This window comes from Syngnathus acus, chromosome 5 (assembly GCF_901709675.1).
Source record: "Syngnathus acus chromosome 5, fSynAcu1.2, whole genome shotgun sequence".
Lineage (NCBI taxonomy): Eukaryota > Metazoa > Chordata > Actinopteri > Syngnathiformes > Syngnathidae > Syngnathus > Syngnathus acus.
In genome coordinates, this window is record NC_051091.1 from 2,671,330 (window position 1) to 2,687,789 (window position 16,460).

A 16,460-nucleotide genomic window follows, 5' to 3' on the forward strand; every position below is an offset into this window, starting at 1 on the left:
CCTTGGTAAAATAAATTGATGCAAGTGATCAGCCAGATTCTATCCCGTGTTGCACTTTGTTGAATTTCCGATAACATGACCACATTTCTATTTTCATCAAAGCGGGGAAAAGCGTTATATTTGCGTTTTAATGGGAGGCGGCTGAGTGGGCCGGAGCCGGAGGGGGGGTGAGTTGGCGGAAGGCTGTTGCGAGAGTGTGCGTGTGTCACATGGGAAGTAGTCAGGGTGCCGTCACATGGTTTGTGTTTGCAAGCCGAGGCTGACAAAGAAAAAGACAAAGTTTGAGCGCTGTGCGGTTCTTTCGTTTCAAGCTCTCAAGTAGCTTTGAGCCCTGCTGCCTGTTATGGAAATTCCTGCCATCAATCTGAAGGTGAGTCTGCTTTTTTAACTCTTGTTTTCTAGTCCCGTAGCGCCTTTTAGAACTTCAGCACACCTAAAAAAAATAAAAAATAATAATAATAAAAAAACGCATACGTTTTGCCAGTGAGTGTTTCGAATGGGATTCAAATGGGCGTGACGAGAAGACAACAAATGAATGCCGAAAGGTTGTTGATGGCACCTCGACCATCACTACGTCACTGCTGGGTAGGGTTTACAAACGACGGCTTGGGGGCCCAAAAGTGAATCTTTGCGGCAATCAAATTCATTTGGATCATATTTCAATCAGGCTAATAATATTGAAATACTAAATGTTTTCAATTGTTTTACTTGGAGTCTCTGTAACTTCTTAAAAATCATCCTGTTGTTTTGTGCAGGTCATTATCATTACAGTTGGGCATTTATTTCTTTATATATTCAGTTTTCTAACTTTCAATTTATTCATTCATGTTTTTACTTTTAAAAATAGTCATTTATTATGATTTTTTTATTGCTAATTGTCATTTGTTTGCCTGTCAGGCCATCGTTCTGGTGCACTGGCTGCTTACAGTCTGGTGAGTGAACACGCTTTTCTTCACAAACTTGAGGAATTTCTCCCCTTGTCGACCCGCCATAGTTCACCAACCACACACACGCACACAATATTAGTCTATGCTGTGTCAGTGTTCAAGTGTGTGTGTGTGTGTTTGTGTGCGTGGCCAGGGGTTGCATGGCGTGGCTGCCCACCTCGTTCGCCTGGGGCAACTTCAGCGTGCTGGCCGTGGGTGTGTGGGCCATCGCTCACAGGGACTCCATCGACGCCGTGCTGATGGTGAGCGTAACCGGTCCTTCAAAATGCCCAAACCAACATGTGGCCTCTTTGGTATTGGTTTCAAAGTTGAGGTGATGAAGTTGTAGAATTTTCAAGGATTTCACTTTTGGCTTAGTTGTACGTTCTCTCTCTTTTTGGTCGTGTGCAAGTTTCTGATCGGGATGGCGATGACCATCCTGACGGATATCATCCACTTTGGCATCTACTATTCGCTGAGTGAGATGGCGTCGGAAAAGGGACGAGACGTGTTTCGCTTCAGCGCCGGCATGGCCATCCTGAGCTTGCTGCTCAAGCCCGCTTCCTGCTTCTTCGTCTACCAGATGTACCGCGAGCGAGGGGGCGATTACAACGTCAACTTTGGTGAGTGACGGTTCTTGGTGGACTTGGGAGCGAGTGAAGGCCTTTGAGATGGCTGCGCTATTGTCACGCTGTCTGTTTTACAGACTTGATCATTTACAGTCACAAGACTGTAAATGGCATGAAACCACGTGAAGCCACTTTGCCACTGTGGAGACACAGTTAGCGTGAAACTATCATTGCAGGCTCGGAAATTGTTTTCATCCCGCAGCGATCCATGAAGGCAAATCCATCTTCGAAAACAAAACAAGCACTGGCAAGTGCATTTGGCTTGAGGCTTTGTCAGATTTTTTTTTTTTCAATTTAGTGCTGTCAAGATGAATTGTTGGCAGTATTAGGTTTATGGTTGGGCTTAGCATTGTCCTCTTTCAACGGACACATTCAAAGCCATTTTGCAGTTTTCCACTCTCACAAAGCAGAGTTGGAAAAGCAGGCCAAGTTTTTGCCCAGCTGAATATTTTGTGTTGATGTGGCGCTGGCTGATTGAACCGCATATTGATGTTCAGCCGGCAGACTTGAGATGCTTATTAGCTGTGCGACGACTGATGTGCCTTTTAATTGGCGCCCCGCCGCATCCAGGAGCATTTAGGAGTTCCCCGCAGGCCAAAGCGCTTTAATGGCCTCGCAATCAGCCGACTGCCGCTTCATCTTAACAACACTTCAAATGTGACATCAGGTTTACTACACACAAATACAGAAAATGTTGTCTTGGAAAAGCAACACCCAAAAAGACAATTATCAGGGACTGAAAATACATTTTGTTTGCATTTAAAAAAAAAAGCATCTTTGAAAATGAACAAAAATGTTTGTGTGGACGTGAATGGTTTCATGTGGAAGATTTTCCAACCTTCTTTCCTCGCATGCCACATTCTCCCCGTGTGTGTCTCGTCTGGGAATGTTCTCACGTCCTCATTTGTCTCCTCCTCCCTCCCTACTCCCCTTTACCTTTGACCTCTCAGACTTAGAGACCTCAGTGGACAGTCGCTGCACGACGGACAGTGCTGACAGTGCATTTATCGGCCGCCGCTATTGAAACCCCCCCCATCCCAACCCCCCCATTCTCTCTGCCAATCATCTCCCTTCCACCCCCCTCTGCACAGGAAGTGAGCTCATGAACAGGGAAGGACAAAGAGGACACTTTTTAGTTTCTCTCTGTCGTTTGTTTGTGTATTTATAAGTGTGTGTGTGCGTGTGTGTGTTTTCCGACTTTGTCGGTGCTTGTTCTCATCATGTATTATTCATGCCTCCAATCTCCAGATGCCCTACATGTGTGAATATTTGCATAGTAATCATAATACACTGGTGCCTTTACATACAAGTAACCTGACTTAAGATTTTTTAAGATACGAGTCGTCATGCGGCCAACATTTTGGTTTGAAGCGGAACTGAAAAAAATAGTCTTGGAGCTATTTATTGCCACCCCTAGTTGAAGTTTGCTCCCAAACGAAACACATAAAAAAGACAATTACACCTTTCTATTTAAAGTCCGCTTAACTTAATGCTAACAAATGATGCAAAACAAGTTAGATGGACTATTATCTCATCAGTCCATTAGTCTATGCTTTTATAAAGTAACATTTTATTGAATGCTATATTCACTTTAAAAACGTTTGTTGTTTTTTAAAATGAAGCTTTGAACAGATCAAATGCATTTCCATTCATCTCGATGCTGAATTCAAGTGTTTTGAGTTACAATCAGAGGCACGGAACAGATTGAAGTGCACCACTGCTCCGCTCTGAAAAGTTCCCGATTGAAGGCATGTCCCGCTTTGCACGTTACAATAAATGTGATGAACATTGTCTATAGGTGATGATTTCAAAGAACAACAAAAGACATGAGTGCAAGTCTGTGACAGTGTGCCTTCATTGTCTTGTCACGGTGGGTGTGTATTTGCCAAGGTTTCCCTTCCATGAGCCGAAACAGAGAAGCGTACCAATCCATCGACCCCCAACAAGACGCGTCCACCAGCACCGCCAACCCCTTCAACCAGGCGCAGGACGTAAAGCCGACGCGGGCCTACTGACGCCCGCACGCTTATCTGCTATCATTCAGGTTGTTGCTCTTATTGTTTTCCAAGTGTTTTCACATCAATATTGTTCATTGCCAGTTGCATTTTTATTTTAAATAAAGTTTTGTAATTTGCCGTGGCGCTAGTATGTGGGACTTAATTAACAAACGTAATTAACGTACAGTCTGCACTCACCAGTTTGTTACACTTTGTAACCCTAACCCTAACCCTAACCCTAACTTATTTTTAAGCATGACATTTTTGTACCCTCAAGATCCATTGGGGAGATGGGGGACAAGAATGTAGAGGTGGGGGAAGGTTCGCAAAAATGAGCTGTTGATTAATAAGAGCAAGCTCGCACCCGTGACTCCTCTGAGTCAAGGGCGAGCGCGCGCTCGTGGCTAATTGATGCGCCATGCGGTAACAGCGAGTCCATTTGTTAACGCCGGCCGCCATCCTCCCCTGAGATGTTTGCGTGAAGTGTTCAGCAAAAGAAGGAAAGACCTCATTAGGTTACGATGTCACGTTTTAAACAGTACACATATTTTATGCCACCATTTGTGTTTTATTTTTATACAAGCATAAGCAAGCCTCACATCATAATAAACAGAAACATTGAATTTTCCGTGACTATAATGTCCACAACGTTTGGGGGAAACTTCACAGCATGAGTCGAAAACACGCTACACACTAACCCCAAATCATATTCATCACAATATGAAATTATAGGGAACAAACAAATAAAATACATCTTGAAAAATCGATACATTTGTCCTTAAGTTCCCAAATAAAAAATTTAAAAAATATTACTGTGCTAACGTGTTTTTTCTTGTTTTCCTTAAACGTTGAAATACTTGACGACTATGTTGTGCTATCTGAAAATATTTCAAGCACTTGAGGGCTTGTTAGCGTGATTTAAAAAATAAAGGGCTGCTCATTATATAATCATATGTGTGGGTTTTTGTTTTTGCTGTAATTGTATTCTTCGCTTTCCTTGCTGACCTAAATTCCCCTTCGTGAAGATGATTAAACTTTCACTTTATCTTCCTCCTCCATCTTTAATGCTCAATTACGGGCTGAAAACATGCAATATGGCTTCTCACTTGCCCCCGAAACTCCAAAGCGGAACGCCAAAAATAAACTTTCCCGTGGCGTGGAATAACCTTCCGAGCGGGAGAATAATGAAAAGCGAGTCGGGTCGGCGTGATGAACGACCTCGGGGAGGCGACGCGGGAACGCGGTCGTTTGTTACCGGCCTGTCACAAATGTATTTTTAATGAACGTGCACCTCGGACCTTCTCGGCGCTTCCCTCGGGCGAAACAACGACTCGCTATTTTCCCAACTTTCGCGGCCGTCAATGAAATGTAAATAAGCTTTTTCCTTCCATTAGTCACGACTTTATTATTATCCACAAGCACTCTGTGCGCTAGCGCCTTTGACAAAATTATGAAATGAATGAAGTAAGGCTCTGAGACACAAGACTAGTTCGACTCAGCAAAATAAAAATTGAGTCAACCAGCCATAAAGTCTCAAGACGCTGTACCCCAAAACCCGCAGCAAGTTTTATTTTGGTGTCATCAATCCCAGGGCTCATCGATCTCCTACGCTTTGATTCTATCGGAATCATTTTTCATGGGGAAACAATTTCAACTCCAAAGTTGGCCTTGTGACATTCCACAGGGTTGGTATTAAGTCATTAACACTTGGCCCCCCCTTCTGAGCGGAGCGACATCTCTTTGTAGAAGCTTCCTTCGGCCACTAGAGGGCACTAAGCTACTAGTTATGGTTGATGACATCCTGTTGCGTCACTCTTTCCAGTATGTGTTACCTGGTCATGACTTCTCCGGAACCTTACGTGAAGGTTGTATTGCATCGTCAGATTTACCCCTGTGAGTTGTCTCATTGAGTTATTATTAGTTGTGTGTGTTCCTAGTGTTCTCTGCATGTAAAGTTTATTATGCTCTTCGACATATATGTTTGCAGAGCTCCTTCGTCTCTGTCAATACATGTTATCTGACATTGAGGAGAGCGACAATGAAGTGCGGCCCTGACGGCGGCATGACATGGCCACTTAGCGCAAAGACCCCCGCCCCTCCCCTACCAGCCTTGCTGCTCGGAGATTGTCACGTACTCCAGGTTTGGTACGTACGAGGTGGTGTCACTTGAGCATGAGCGGGTGGTTGCTCCTGTCCTGTTCTGGGACGCGTGTCTGCTTGTCACTGTTGACAACAAGAAGACTTGCTTGGTGAGGCTGCACATTAGCTTTTGTTGTTAGAAAATAGAAACCCTTTTTTTTTTTTTCCTTTTTGTGCTCTGATAAGTCACTCAATCTCCATCTTCTGTCTCCAGAGTGTGACTGATATACGTACATAATTTTTTGGGCCCCCAAGCTACATTCTGGAGAATGCATAATGGACTTGGGTTTTACCTGTCTTGACTCTCTGTTGCCATTGTTGTGCAATCTTCGTAAATCTTCAACATGGTTTCAGTGCGGTCGTCGCGGCATTCTTTGGGCTCCTGAAGCCTACAAAATATTGACAAAAATAAATGTTCATGACGTGCGACACTGGAGAATATCTCGTTTTTGGATACGGAACGATAATTGAAGTCAGGGCGTGTTCTACTTAAGGCCTGTAGGTGTCAGCTGAGTGGATTTTCTTTTTGCACATGATGCCAACCCATTTAATTGCTGACATTTAATTCACAGAGGATGAAGAGAAAATCAGTTCATGCCTAAAGAAGTCAATATTCTTGATGGATGGAAGGTAAACATTGTGGAAGATACGTGAAGCTTAATCCCCCACCTGGGTTCCAGTCGCTCTTTGACCTTGGCGATGGAGAGGATGTAGGGGCTGATCTGCCTGGTGATGGTGGTCAAGTAGGAGTTCTCCTGCTTCAGCTGCATCAGGTCGTGAAGCTGGGCTGCAAAGGTCCAAACGGAACAAATGAAACTGTTGGTGCCCACACATAGCGACAATCGTGCCAGATATGAGCACCAATCGCGGTCAGCAAAGGCCTGATTGTCTCTGAAAGATTATCCCCAGCTGAGGTTTCGGTTATTTGAATCGGTTTCTCGACGGTCATTAAGCATAGGCAAATAGTTCACATCAGAAAAATCTCATGTGCAGGGTTTTGAACATAAACGGTGCAGCAACACATGCAGACAGACAATTTAACTATAATCACCGACATAAATTCTTGTGTGGAGAAAAGGTCAGTCAAGCGAGACGAACCTTCGTAGATCTCCTGCTCATTGGTGACCCTCTGAAAGGTCTCGTCCCAAATCTGTGAAAGGAAAACTGTGACAAGCATGTCAAAGTGAAAAGCTGGAAAAGATGAAGACAACCTCTTCAAACATGGCCCTCATGGTCTCCACTGTGGTGTATTGGGACGAAATCTGGCTGTCGATGTGCAGCGAGCGGTCCATTATCTCGCCCATTTGCTCCGTGTTGATGATGGAGTGGTGCTTGGTCAGATCTCGGTGCAGCTCCTGGACCTGGTCCTTCAGGCTCTGAATCTCGCTCTGAAGCGTCTGCAGGCACGCACGTGCATTTTAGATCCGTCACGGTTGATGGTGGCTGGGGCACTCACCCTGTAGGAGTTCTCGTAGTTGTTGCAGTGCTTGGTGAAGGGCGTCTCGCGCCCCTCGGCCAGCAGCACCTTGGTGCAGATGTTGCGGTGAGACGTGGGCCTCCTGCCGAACACGGAGCCGAGCGGCATCTCACTGAGAGACATGGAGAGAGGCGACTGCAGCCTGAGGTGAGGAAAATATCGATCACTGCCGCTTTCTTTTGGCACGCTCGGCCATTTTACAGCAACACGGCGCAGACCGCGAGTACGGGAAAATGAGGCACCCGTTTGAACTCAATCAAAAAGACACAAATGGAGGTCAATGGCACCAATTTGGTGGAAGGACACTTAAGATCAAACAACTTACAGATACAGTTTGATTTGGGCGGTAACTTCGTACCGATGACCAAGGTTAAACTTAAAAGCAAATCGATGATCTTTTCGAGGAATATCTGAGGATGCCTTGCACGGAAAACAACGTTTTGAATTGCATTGAAACGTCATCAAGGAGTAGTCACGCTCGACAGGCATTCCGGCATTCAAAGGTCAAGAGCGCAGAGCGACAAACATGCACAGCGGCAACTCACGCCGATTTATCGATCAGTCGTCACGGACGCTTGAAGACGAAAAGCTGCGCTAAAGACGCGGAGCCAGACTCCCGGACGCGCCGCACCGCGCCCAGCTCTTAATAAATGCCTCGCCCGCCCAGTGACATCAAACGGCCTGGAACAAAGCCGCTGAGACGTGCCAACTCGCAGATTAATTCCAGAGGGTTCTGTGAAATTATGATAAAAATAGTCGCGGCCGATCCCCGGGCCTCTCAGCGTGTTGAATGGTGAGCGTCGTGATGGAATTACACGTGGAGAAGGACACAAAGTTGAAGGAAGACTTATTTGTTTTCAATCCTTTCTTTCTTGTGAGAGTGCCAAAGTACAAATACTTGCTCGCCGTGTCCTTCAATTCATTTTTCACCTCTCTTTACTTGAGTATCTATAGTTCGGGTGTCTTTTTACTTTTTACTCACTTCACCGGAAAACCGAAGGACTTTTCGCACTGCAATTAGCAAGACGCTGTCGACAAACCCATTCACGGAGTATGTGACGCATCTGTGTTAGCAAAGCGCCCGTCGTCACTCAGCCTTTGTAATTGCAAACCTTTTGGGGGATTGCGAGTCGCGATGCCTCGCAAAGTGCCAAATGTTCCCGTCGGCTTTCCCGGAACAATTGATGCGGAAAACGCAATATCGGAAATGATCTCACCTCGTGGCCACGCTGGAAGAGCCGGCCAACGAAGGGGCGCGGCGCTGGCCAATCAGGAGCAGCGGCTCCAGACAGCGGGCAAACTCGCTGCGGTAGTCGGTGTTGATCTGATGGGAGGGTGGACGGTGTGCCGTTACGGTGGGAAGTCGGAAGATTTCAAAGCAAAATGTTTGCATCGGACATCGCTGGACTTTGCACTGACTTTGCTGCTCTGCACCGGTCTGAGGCGGTGGGGAAGCTTGACGATCCGCTTCAGTCGCTCCATCAGTTGCTGAGGAAGCAAAAAACATCTTCATCCAGCAGATTGAATGGGCGAAGTCGGAACGTTTCTTGCTCGCCGGTAATTTGTGGAAATCACTCACGTAACCCATGTCCAGAAACTCAAACATGTTGGCTGAGCTTAGGAAGGCTGAGCATGTGACCAGATGAACCTGCAAGCACAAATTAAGAGTTTGAAGTAAGTTTTTTAATGGGAGGCTTCAAGATAAGATTACTCTTGCTGTGTGTGTTTTGTGTGTGTGTTGACTACCTGGAGTGTTGGCAGCAGTGAGGTGAGGTGTGAGAGCTGCTCTTTGAGTGCTTTCTCCTTCTCCTCGTGTTGGCTGCAAACACACACAAGCACACACGCACATACCTCGTCATTGCTATACATTACAGGGATTTCATTTGGGTGTACGTATTCAGCCCTTGCAATATTCTAGCGACAGAAATCGGTTGATAGTGAGTAACTGCTCATTCGCGAATCTCAAATCAGGATGGAATTAATTCTAGAGCTGGAACGATTAATCGAATCATTTTTTTTTATGACAGCACTATGATGGGGCGCAATTGTGGACGTGGCCTATTTGTTGACAAGTTAATCTGTCAGCGCTCTCCTGTAACTTGCACTCAGGCCCGGCACGTAAATCGCAACCCAAATAGCCTGGATCGGCCTTCCAGGAAGCGACCGGCCAGCCGTCGGTTGAGCTGGACCGCTTCCAGCCAATGGCACAAAACATCCGCAAGGCGCAAACGAATCATTTTCCTCGCAACCCGAAATGGTGGAAAAGGCCAGTCACAAGCGAGAGCCTAACAGCGTTCTACTGCCTCAAGATTGAGTGAAAATAGTTAGATACGCTTGAGTCGGCCTGTTTTGTTCCACAATGTAATGTTTTGTTGCAAATGGACGCCCATCAGTCATCTTTCACTTGTATGAGGAATACATTTTAATTCAACTATTATTTCAGTACCGTTTTTTTTTTTTTTTTTGTCTATAACCAAGCGCAAAGTTTTTCTTAAATCAGTTTACGGTAGTTTTATTTGGAAACTTCTGGCTTTTTTGTCGGAAAAGGCTCACAACGTGAGTAGTAGTTTTATTGTTGGTCGTGGTGATGATACTTGTACCTCTGTGCAGTCTTCAGCAGAATCTTCTTCCTCTCAGCCAGTTTTTCCTGCAAAACACAAAAGCATAAACTGCTCGGAAGGCTCAACACATTCGCAGTGTACTGCGCTTTAACAATGGTCAACAGTCTCGGTTGTCTCACAGTTAGCTTAACAGCGACCTCCAGTGGTCGCATCGTGACATTTTTCTTTGGCGCACGAGATTGAAATTACAGTCCATTCATTGTATTGTCCACATTGCTAAAGGGGCCATTAACCGCCTTGCATTTCTAGATAAATCCACGTCACCACATTTGCAAAAATGTGTTTTTGGTTGCACTTGAGATGGACTCACTCGATTACCTGCAGACTGTTGAAGAGAGAGCAGATGGCGCTCTCCTCCTCCTCCACGTTCAGACACACTTCGCCTATCATGGACCTCAGCAGGAAGATGGCCTCTCGGGTGGACGTCTGCAGCTCTTTCACCACCTGCAAGTAGAGGCTTTTAAATCATTACACGCAAGTCCAGATGGGGCACTAACAAATTAATTCAAATGGATTCTTGGCGAGATGAAGCCCATCCCTGTTGAGATCTGGACTGATAGTATCGGCACACTTTATGAGTATCGAGTATGGAGTTGAATGTGTTTGGAGTCTTTTTTACTTATACTCAAGTGTGATTACTTTTGCCACCTGAGCACAGCTCTCAATGCCACCTCTCTTACCAGCACGGCCTGGTCCAACATTTCGCATCCTTGCATGTAGGCCGTCTCAATGTCAATGCAGTGAGTGCGACTCTCCCTATGGCACACACACACACACACCGAGGGAAGGTGATGTCAGAATGAGGACAGTGTTGCGTCATCAAATAGGTTTTGTGCGGCGTGTTCACTCACACTTGCATATCTCTGAAACACTTGATGCAAAGCATGGACTTGTTCTCGGTGGAGAAGAGGATGTAGGGTTCCTCGTGCAGAACTGGCAACATGCACACACATACATATTCACTGAGTTTAACTCAAAAGTTCCAAATGACTGTTGAAGCACTCATGGGAAAGACTGCATATTTCATGGAATAAATATTCCAATTTCGGTTGTAAATGTAGGTCAGTGCTTCTGATAGTTGGGTCAGCGGAGAAGGCCTTGTCGGCCTTGACGTCCCACCACTGCCAGACTCGATGTCATGGGCGAGTTTTCCCAAGCGTCACTCACCACATTTCCTGTGCTTGGCTTTGCTGCGCTTGGACAACGTAACAATGTCGTGGTGAGCAAACATTCGGGCCTTGTGCGTCAGCTCCCTGCAGGCGCAGCACAGCGGCTGGTTACAAGTGTTGCAGTAGAACATCACGCCTGTGTCCTGAACACAAAGCAATGTTGGAAAGATCCCAATCAGAACTTGTGACACAAAAAGACACTTTTTTGTTGTTGTCACTTTGAACCTTTTTGTTGCTCTCCTGGTCGCAGTTGGCACACTGTACAATCTCATCAGCGTCTGCGTTGTTGTCCACCAGGAATTTGAGCAGACGGTCCTCTGGCGGGAGGCTGTTGTTCCCCTTTATGATGGATAGATATCTGCAAAAAGTGAAAAAACGTCAACTGTCTAAAAGTAATCAAATCATCTGATTCCCATACAGTTGAAAGTTGAATTCAGTGCCAAGTGTAACTCAATTTTGAATTCCTAAAGCACTTAATAACAACCAACAGTGAAAAAAGTGAATACAGCAAAAATAAGGCAAAAAAAACCCACCTCAAATTATCTGTGTGAACTAAAAGGCACTCTTGTATTTTTCAATTAGAAAATAATATTGACATATTTATTTAATAATTCATTCATTTATTCATTTTACGGATTCAGTATACATATACAGAGGAAAAAAATTGTCATTACCAATGTGAAAGTATTCATTTATTCTTCATAACGAAAAACATTTTGAAACTTTATTTATATTATTTAAAACTCAACTTTATTTATAGATCGCATATTCATATTAATTCATGCAAACCAATGTACCCTACAGATAAAAAAAAGCAGCCGAGAGAGGGAAGATTATGGTGGAAATGGTACAAAATCAATTCATAAGGGTTCCATGACAAGCGAAGTTGGGAAAGCACAAATCAGTTGCAGTACTCGGAAAAATCTGAGGCGGCAGCAGAGGCTTCACAAGTCGCTCACGCCGAAGAAGAAAATGCGGAAGAAGCCGTGCAAACGTCACTGCTCGCGTGTGTTGACTGTGTGCTTTCTAGAATTTTCCCTCGGCTCAGCGTCAAACGACATTTCAACCATATAAGCCAGCGAGAAAGATTTTCATCGATACGACGAGATGTCTGCCATTGCCCAAGAGCACGTTCGAGGGGGGAGCGTCTTCAAAGACCTGAGCGCCGACGACGAAGACTGGCAGCCCACCGAGATCGAGAGCTTGTGCATGAACTGCTACCAGAATGGGACCACTCGTTTGCTCCTCACCAAAATCCCCTTCTTTAAAGAAATCATCGTCAGCTCGTTCAGTTGCGACCATTGCAGTTGGTCTAACACCGAAATCCAGTCCGCGGGGCGCATTCAGGAGCAGGGCGTGTGCTACACTCTCAAAGTCACAAGTAAAAGCGATTTAAACCGTGAGGTGGTCAAAATGGACAGTGCGACGACCAGGATACCCGAGCTGGATTTCGAGATTCCTCCGTTTTCACAGAAAGGTGCATTAAGCACCGTGGAGGGCATTTTGGACCGAGCCGTGGCCGGACTAGAGCAAGACCAAGCGGCCAGGCAGGAGGCAGACCCCGAAGTGGGTGGCAAAATCCACACGTTCATCCAGAAGCTGAAGAAGTTAAAAGATGTAGAGGAGCCGTTCACCGTGGTGATCGAGGATCCGTCGGGCAACAGTTTTGTGGAGAACCCGTTCGCCCCGCTCAAGGATGAGGCCCTGACGGTGTCGTCGTTCCGGCTCAGTGTGCAGCAGGAGAAGCAGCTGGGCCTGCGGGCCGATGACGAGCCGGACGACGAGCCTCCGCCCGGTGACGACCTGGACTCCATGCGGAGCGAGGTGCTGGTCTTCAACACTAACTGCCCCGAGTGCAACGCGCCGGCCTCCACCAACATGAAGCTGGTTCAGATCCCCCACTTCAAGGAGGCCATCATCATGGCCACCAACTGCGACGCCTGTGGCCACCGCACCAATGAGGTCAAGTCGGGCGGGGCCACAGAGGAAAAGGGCACCAAGATCATCCTGAACATCACCACCGCGTCCGATATGACGCGGGACCTGCTCAAGTCAGAGACCTGCTCGGTCTCCATCCCCGAGCTGGAGTTTGAGCTGGGCATGGGGGCGCTGTGTGGCAAATTCACCACGGTGGAGGGCCTCTTGACGGACATCAAGGACCTGGTGGTGGCCAAGAACCCATTCGTGTGCGGGGACAGCGGCGACTCTGGCCGCGCACAGAAGTTGAAGGAGTTTGGCGACAAGATCGACAGCATCATCGCCGGGCAGTTGAAGGCCCACCTGATCCTGGACGACCCATCCGGCAACAGCTACCTGGAGAACGTGTACGCGCCCGAGGCCGACCCGGAGATGACGAGGGAGACGTATGAGCGCACGTACGAGCAGAATGAAGAGCTCGGGCTGAACGACATAAAGACGGAAGGCTACCAGGAGGACAGTGAAGAAAAGCCAGCGCCGCCCCCAGAACCCTAAATCTCAGATTTACCTCCAATCTCATGTTTGTGTTTTATGACATCATGTTTTTGAGGTGAGCATGACAGCAGGATAATCTCAGTTCCATTTGATAATTTTACCCTATTAGTGCTCTTGCTTCATTGCCCGTGTACACGTTGCATCGTCACTCGTGCGCTTGAGTGTGCAATTGGAACAAGGGCGCTCTGCCTAGTTACTATTGAGACAAAGCAAGGCCACTCGTTGACAACTTTCAAGTTCTAGCAAATGATATATCGATGAAATACTCGGACCAGCTTTCCATGATCATTATTCATTGGCCAGGAAGAAATATTTTCAGTTACGAGGGCACTCAAGGATTCTGTCTTGTTTTAAATTTGCCAGCATCATTTATCAGAAAAGCATTCAAAGTGGAAAAACTCAACTGGGCATTTTTTTCAAGAAGGCACTTTAGTAATTGTGTCAAATTTTATTTGGATGCCCTGCTGATAATTTTGGGGACTGTTTGAGGCAGCATACCCCACTGAAACGAATGTGTCATGTTTCAAAGGTAATGTGTTGACATTGAAGTCCAAAATGCTTTTCAAATAAAGGTGTCATGATGTTATCAACATTTGAGGATGGCTCATCTTTGTATTCCCGTATCAGCCCAAATTGATTATAGAACATATGAACATTTGATTGACATACCTGATTATTATAGTTTGCGGTGGTGCGCAATCAATGCGAGTCTACAAACAATTAGAATTTACATCTCATCTGTCGAGTGAATTTGGGCATCAATAGTTTTGACAAGGCAGGAAGAAAATTTGAATTTCATGCAAGTGGTTTCCAGAAATGACATTTTTTGGAGTAGGGGATTTATTTTTCATTTTTGCCCAGATTAAAAACAATATTCATCCTGATTCTAAAGAAGTATCAAGTTGACCAGAAGACCATAACTTTTACTTTGATATTACCGGTAAACTCATGATCACGCTCAAGACTTTGCCTCACACGGCGTGACCCCGGCCGGCCTGAAGGTTGCTGTACCATTTCATCGGAATGAAATGGATTGCTATCATGTGACCGCGTTTGATTTGCTGTAAGCTGCTGGCTATGTTGCCAAATGCCGCTACACTTTGTTTTTGCAGTGTGACTCGTAGAGCTAAATCTGAGACTGGGACGACCCCCCCAGCGCACACACCGACTCCCCGAGCCCGGCAGCTGTTCCGGCCACTCAGGCCTGACTGAGCGCGGGCCAACCGAAACGTAGAGCCGACACTCACCAAAAGCCGCAGAATTCTCCCCCAATGGTCCAAATACAGCACAACCAATACGTGGATCCCAGCGGACGGGGCGAGCGTGGGGATGCTGCGCTCGGCTCAAATTGCATCATTTGTGTCGTCATGAGTGCACATGCTGTAAGTCAACAATCAGCCCTTGACCTTTGACATCCGGCTGTTAACACTTAATTTGTTAGACTTCAAGGAGGAATCCTCCAAGTATTGTTCATGATCCATGCAAGCGTAGTACGCTTTGGGTCAATTTTGACGGGAATAATCGTCTATTTAAAAAAAAATTCCAAGGTTGATTTGTAATCTACAATTTTGTCTTAAATGATACAGTAGTTATTGTAAAAGTATATAAAAAGTCAGTTTTGTTGTGAATTGTGTGTGGATTTGGGAACAGAGACTCTCCAAATTTGGTTGGGAAAAGCTTAGATGCTACATAGCATTTTTGATTAGCCATTAACAAATCCAGTAGGCAAATATTTGTGGAATAAATCATTTTTAAAATCATCTTGTTACCATAATGGTGCTTTGGACTCCTGAGTTACGCTTGGATCTCTTACCCGCAGAGGGGGCAGCTCAGTCGACTGTCGTTGGTCCGGCCCAGCAAACAGCGGGCGCAGAAGATGTGGTAGCAATCCAGCAGACACGGCGACTGATACTGCTGGTGGCAAAGGTGGCACACCAGGGGGTGCACATTGGCACAGTCCACGTTGCACAGGTTGTCCAAATTGCTGACGATCCCTCCGGCCATCTGTGACGGGGACCCACAATGAGTCAGCGGGTTTTTCTTCTCTTCCGTTAAAGGGTGCGTTCCATGTCAGATTTATAATTGAATTGCAGCTACGTTCCTCCCTTTGTAATGTTGGCAGACCTGATGTCACAATTTGGCTAATTTACATATTAACCGCCCCACATCAGGTATCTCCATCCATGACTTAGAAGCTGGCCTAGGTGAAATACCAGAGCCACTTTCAAGCTACAGCCGAACTACGATGTTTGTAACACTGTCACGTCAAAGCTAAGCACAGCTGCAATGACAAACTGATGCGGATGTATATAAATAGATATATAAAATGTAATATAAATATTACATTTATATAAATATATATAAAATGTGGTGGTTCTCTGCCCTGCAAGTGACTGGCGAGCAGGCCAGGGTGTCCCCTGCCTCTCGTCTCACCGGGCCGTAACAAATGCGCTATAGAAAAGGGATTGCAATCTCCTTAAAAAGTCACACCACAAGCCTAGAAACTGCAACATGTTTCATACAGTCGCAGCTAGCTTGCTGCTAGTGTAGCGGGAATCAAATAACTCCCACAGCGATTAAAATAAACAACAGGGGCTGCGCTCTTACCTTGACATGGGATCGGTGCTTTCAGCGCGAGAAAATCCACAGACAAAACAAAACAAAACCAGCTCAGACGGAACAAAGCCAAAGTGTCCAGCGAGCGCAAAGGCCAGCCGCTGTCTTACCTTTCAGTGGCGCTATCGGCCTGCCCCCCCCACTGCCCCCCTCAACAGGAATGACAACAATGCTTCAATAGTAGGCCCTCGGGCCGCCTCTGCCAGGCAGCTGACGGCACACACCTCATGCCACCACCCCTCGCTGTGCAACAGGGAAGGGACATACAAGTGACGAGGACTCAGTCCAAGTGCACGCGGGGTGCCGATGAAGGTGTGAAAATGACATCGCAAAAGCTAAACGGTGGAACGTCCATTCGGCCAACACAATTTCTACTGGTATAAAAATGCAATTGGCGGTGAACTGCATATTCAA

At 46.1% G+C, this 16,460-nt stretch overlaps 3 protein-coding genes across 9 annotated transcripts; 2 read left to right on the plus strand and 1 right to left on the minus strand.

The window, feature by feature from the left end:
• The first annotated feature begins 191 nt into the window (after positions 1-191).
• On the plus strand, positions 192-4,500 carry LOC119123006 (angiotensin II receptor-associated protein). Of its 3 annotated transcripts, XM_037251761.1 has the most exons (6): positions 193-370; positions 898-932; positions 1,081-1,189; positions 1,339-1,549; positions 3,446-3,599; positions 3,807-4,500. In XM_037251761.1, exons 1-5 carry the CDS (start codon positions 344-346, stop codon positions 3,568-3,570), a joined length of 507 nt encoding a protein of 168 aa, XP_037107656.1. In that variant the 5' UTR covers positions 193-343; the 3' UTR covers positions 3,571-3,599; positions 3,807-4,500. The 3 variants fall into 3 exon arrangements, with proteins under 3 accessions (XP_037107657.1, XP_037107656.1, XP_037107655.1); XM_037251762.1 differs by lacking the exons at positions 3,446-3,599; positions 3,807-4,500 and adding an exon at positions 2,506-3,191 and having other exon boundaries at positions 192-370; XM_037251760.1 differs by lacking the exon at positions 3,807-4,500 and having other exon boundaries at positions 194-370; positions 3,446-3,692.
• A 1,136-nt stretch (positions 4,501-5,636) lies between these two features.
• On the minus strand, positions 5,637-16,285 carry LOC119123004 (RING finger protein 207-like). 4 transcript variants are annotated; one of them, XM_037251755.1, is made up of 19 exons: positions 16,157-16,285; positions 16,038-16,055; positions 15,244-15,434; positions 11,184-11,316; positions 10,957-11,101; positions 10,641-10,722; positions 10,470-10,545; positions 10,108-10,233; positions 9,769-9,815; positions 8,915-8,987; positions 8,748-8,816; positions 8,588-8,656; positions 8,386-8,492; positions 7,148-7,310; positions 6,903-7,088; positions 6,790-6,841; positions 6,361-6,478; positions 5,985-6,080; positions 5,637-5,775 (listed from the first exon to the last, which is right to left on the minus strand). In XM_037251755.1, exons 3-19 carry the CDS (start codon positions 15,432-15,434, stop codon positions 5,715-5,717), a joined length of 1,794 nt encoding a protein of 597 aa, XP_037107650.1. In that variant the 5' UTR covers positions 16,038-16,055; positions 16,157-16,285; the 3' UTR covers positions 5,637-5,714. The 4 variants fall into 4 exon arrangements, with proteins under 4 accessions (XP_037107650.1, XP_037107651.1, XP_037107652.1 ...); XM_037251756.1 differs by lacking the exon at positions 16,038-16,055; XM_037251757.1 differs by having other exon boundaries at positions 7,148-7,280; positions 16,038-16,169.
• On the plus strand, positions 11,915-14,025 carry zpr1 (ZPR1 zinc finger). Of its 2 annotated transcripts, none has more exons than XM_037251759.1 (2): positions 11,915-13,539; positions 13,601-14,025. In XM_037251759.1, the coding sequence occupies exon 1, from the start codon at positions 12,066-12,068 to the stop codon at positions 13,428-13,430; it is 1,365 nt and encodes a 454-aa protein (XP_037107654.1). In that variant the 5' UTR covers positions 11,915-12,065; the 3' UTR covers positions 13,431-13,539; positions 13,601-14,025. The 2 variants fall into 2 exon arrangements, with proteins under 2 accessions (XP_037107654.1, XP_037107653.1); XM_037251758.1 differs by having other exon boundaries at positions 11,915-13,524; positions 13,609-14,025.
• Positions 16,286-16,460: the final 175 nt, after the last annotated feature.

Bases quoted from the DNA above. Each gene is read 5' to 3' on its own strand.
- zpr1 (XM_037251759.1), top strand. From the start codon at position 12,066: ATGTCTGCCATTGCCCAAGAGCACGTTCGAGGGGGGAGCGTCTTCAAA.
- LOC119123004 (XM_037251756.1), bottom strand. From the start codon at position 15,434: ATGGCCGGAGGGATCGTCAGCAATTTGGACAACCTGTGCAACGTGGAC. The intron at 9,816-10,107 runs GTAATCGAGTGA...TGTGTTTTGCAG, and splicing joins CTCTCTTCAACAGTCTGCAG to GAAAAACTGGCTGAGAGGAA. The intron at 5,776-5,984 runs GTAAAACCCAAG...TGTTGTCAACAG, and splicing joins GCAACAGAGAGTCAAGACAG to TGACAAGCAGACACGCGTCC.
- LOC119123006 (XM_037251761.1), top strand. From the start codon at position 344: ATGGAAATTCCTGCCATCAATCTGAAG. The intron at 933-1,080 runs GTGAGTGAACAC...GTGCGTGGCCAG, and splicing joins CACTGGCTGCTTACAGTCTG to GGGTTGCATGGCGTGGCTGC. The intron at 1,550-3,445 runs GTGAGTGACGGT...GTATTTGCCAAG, and splicing joins CGATTACAACGTCAACTTTG to GTTTCCCTTCCATGAGCCGA.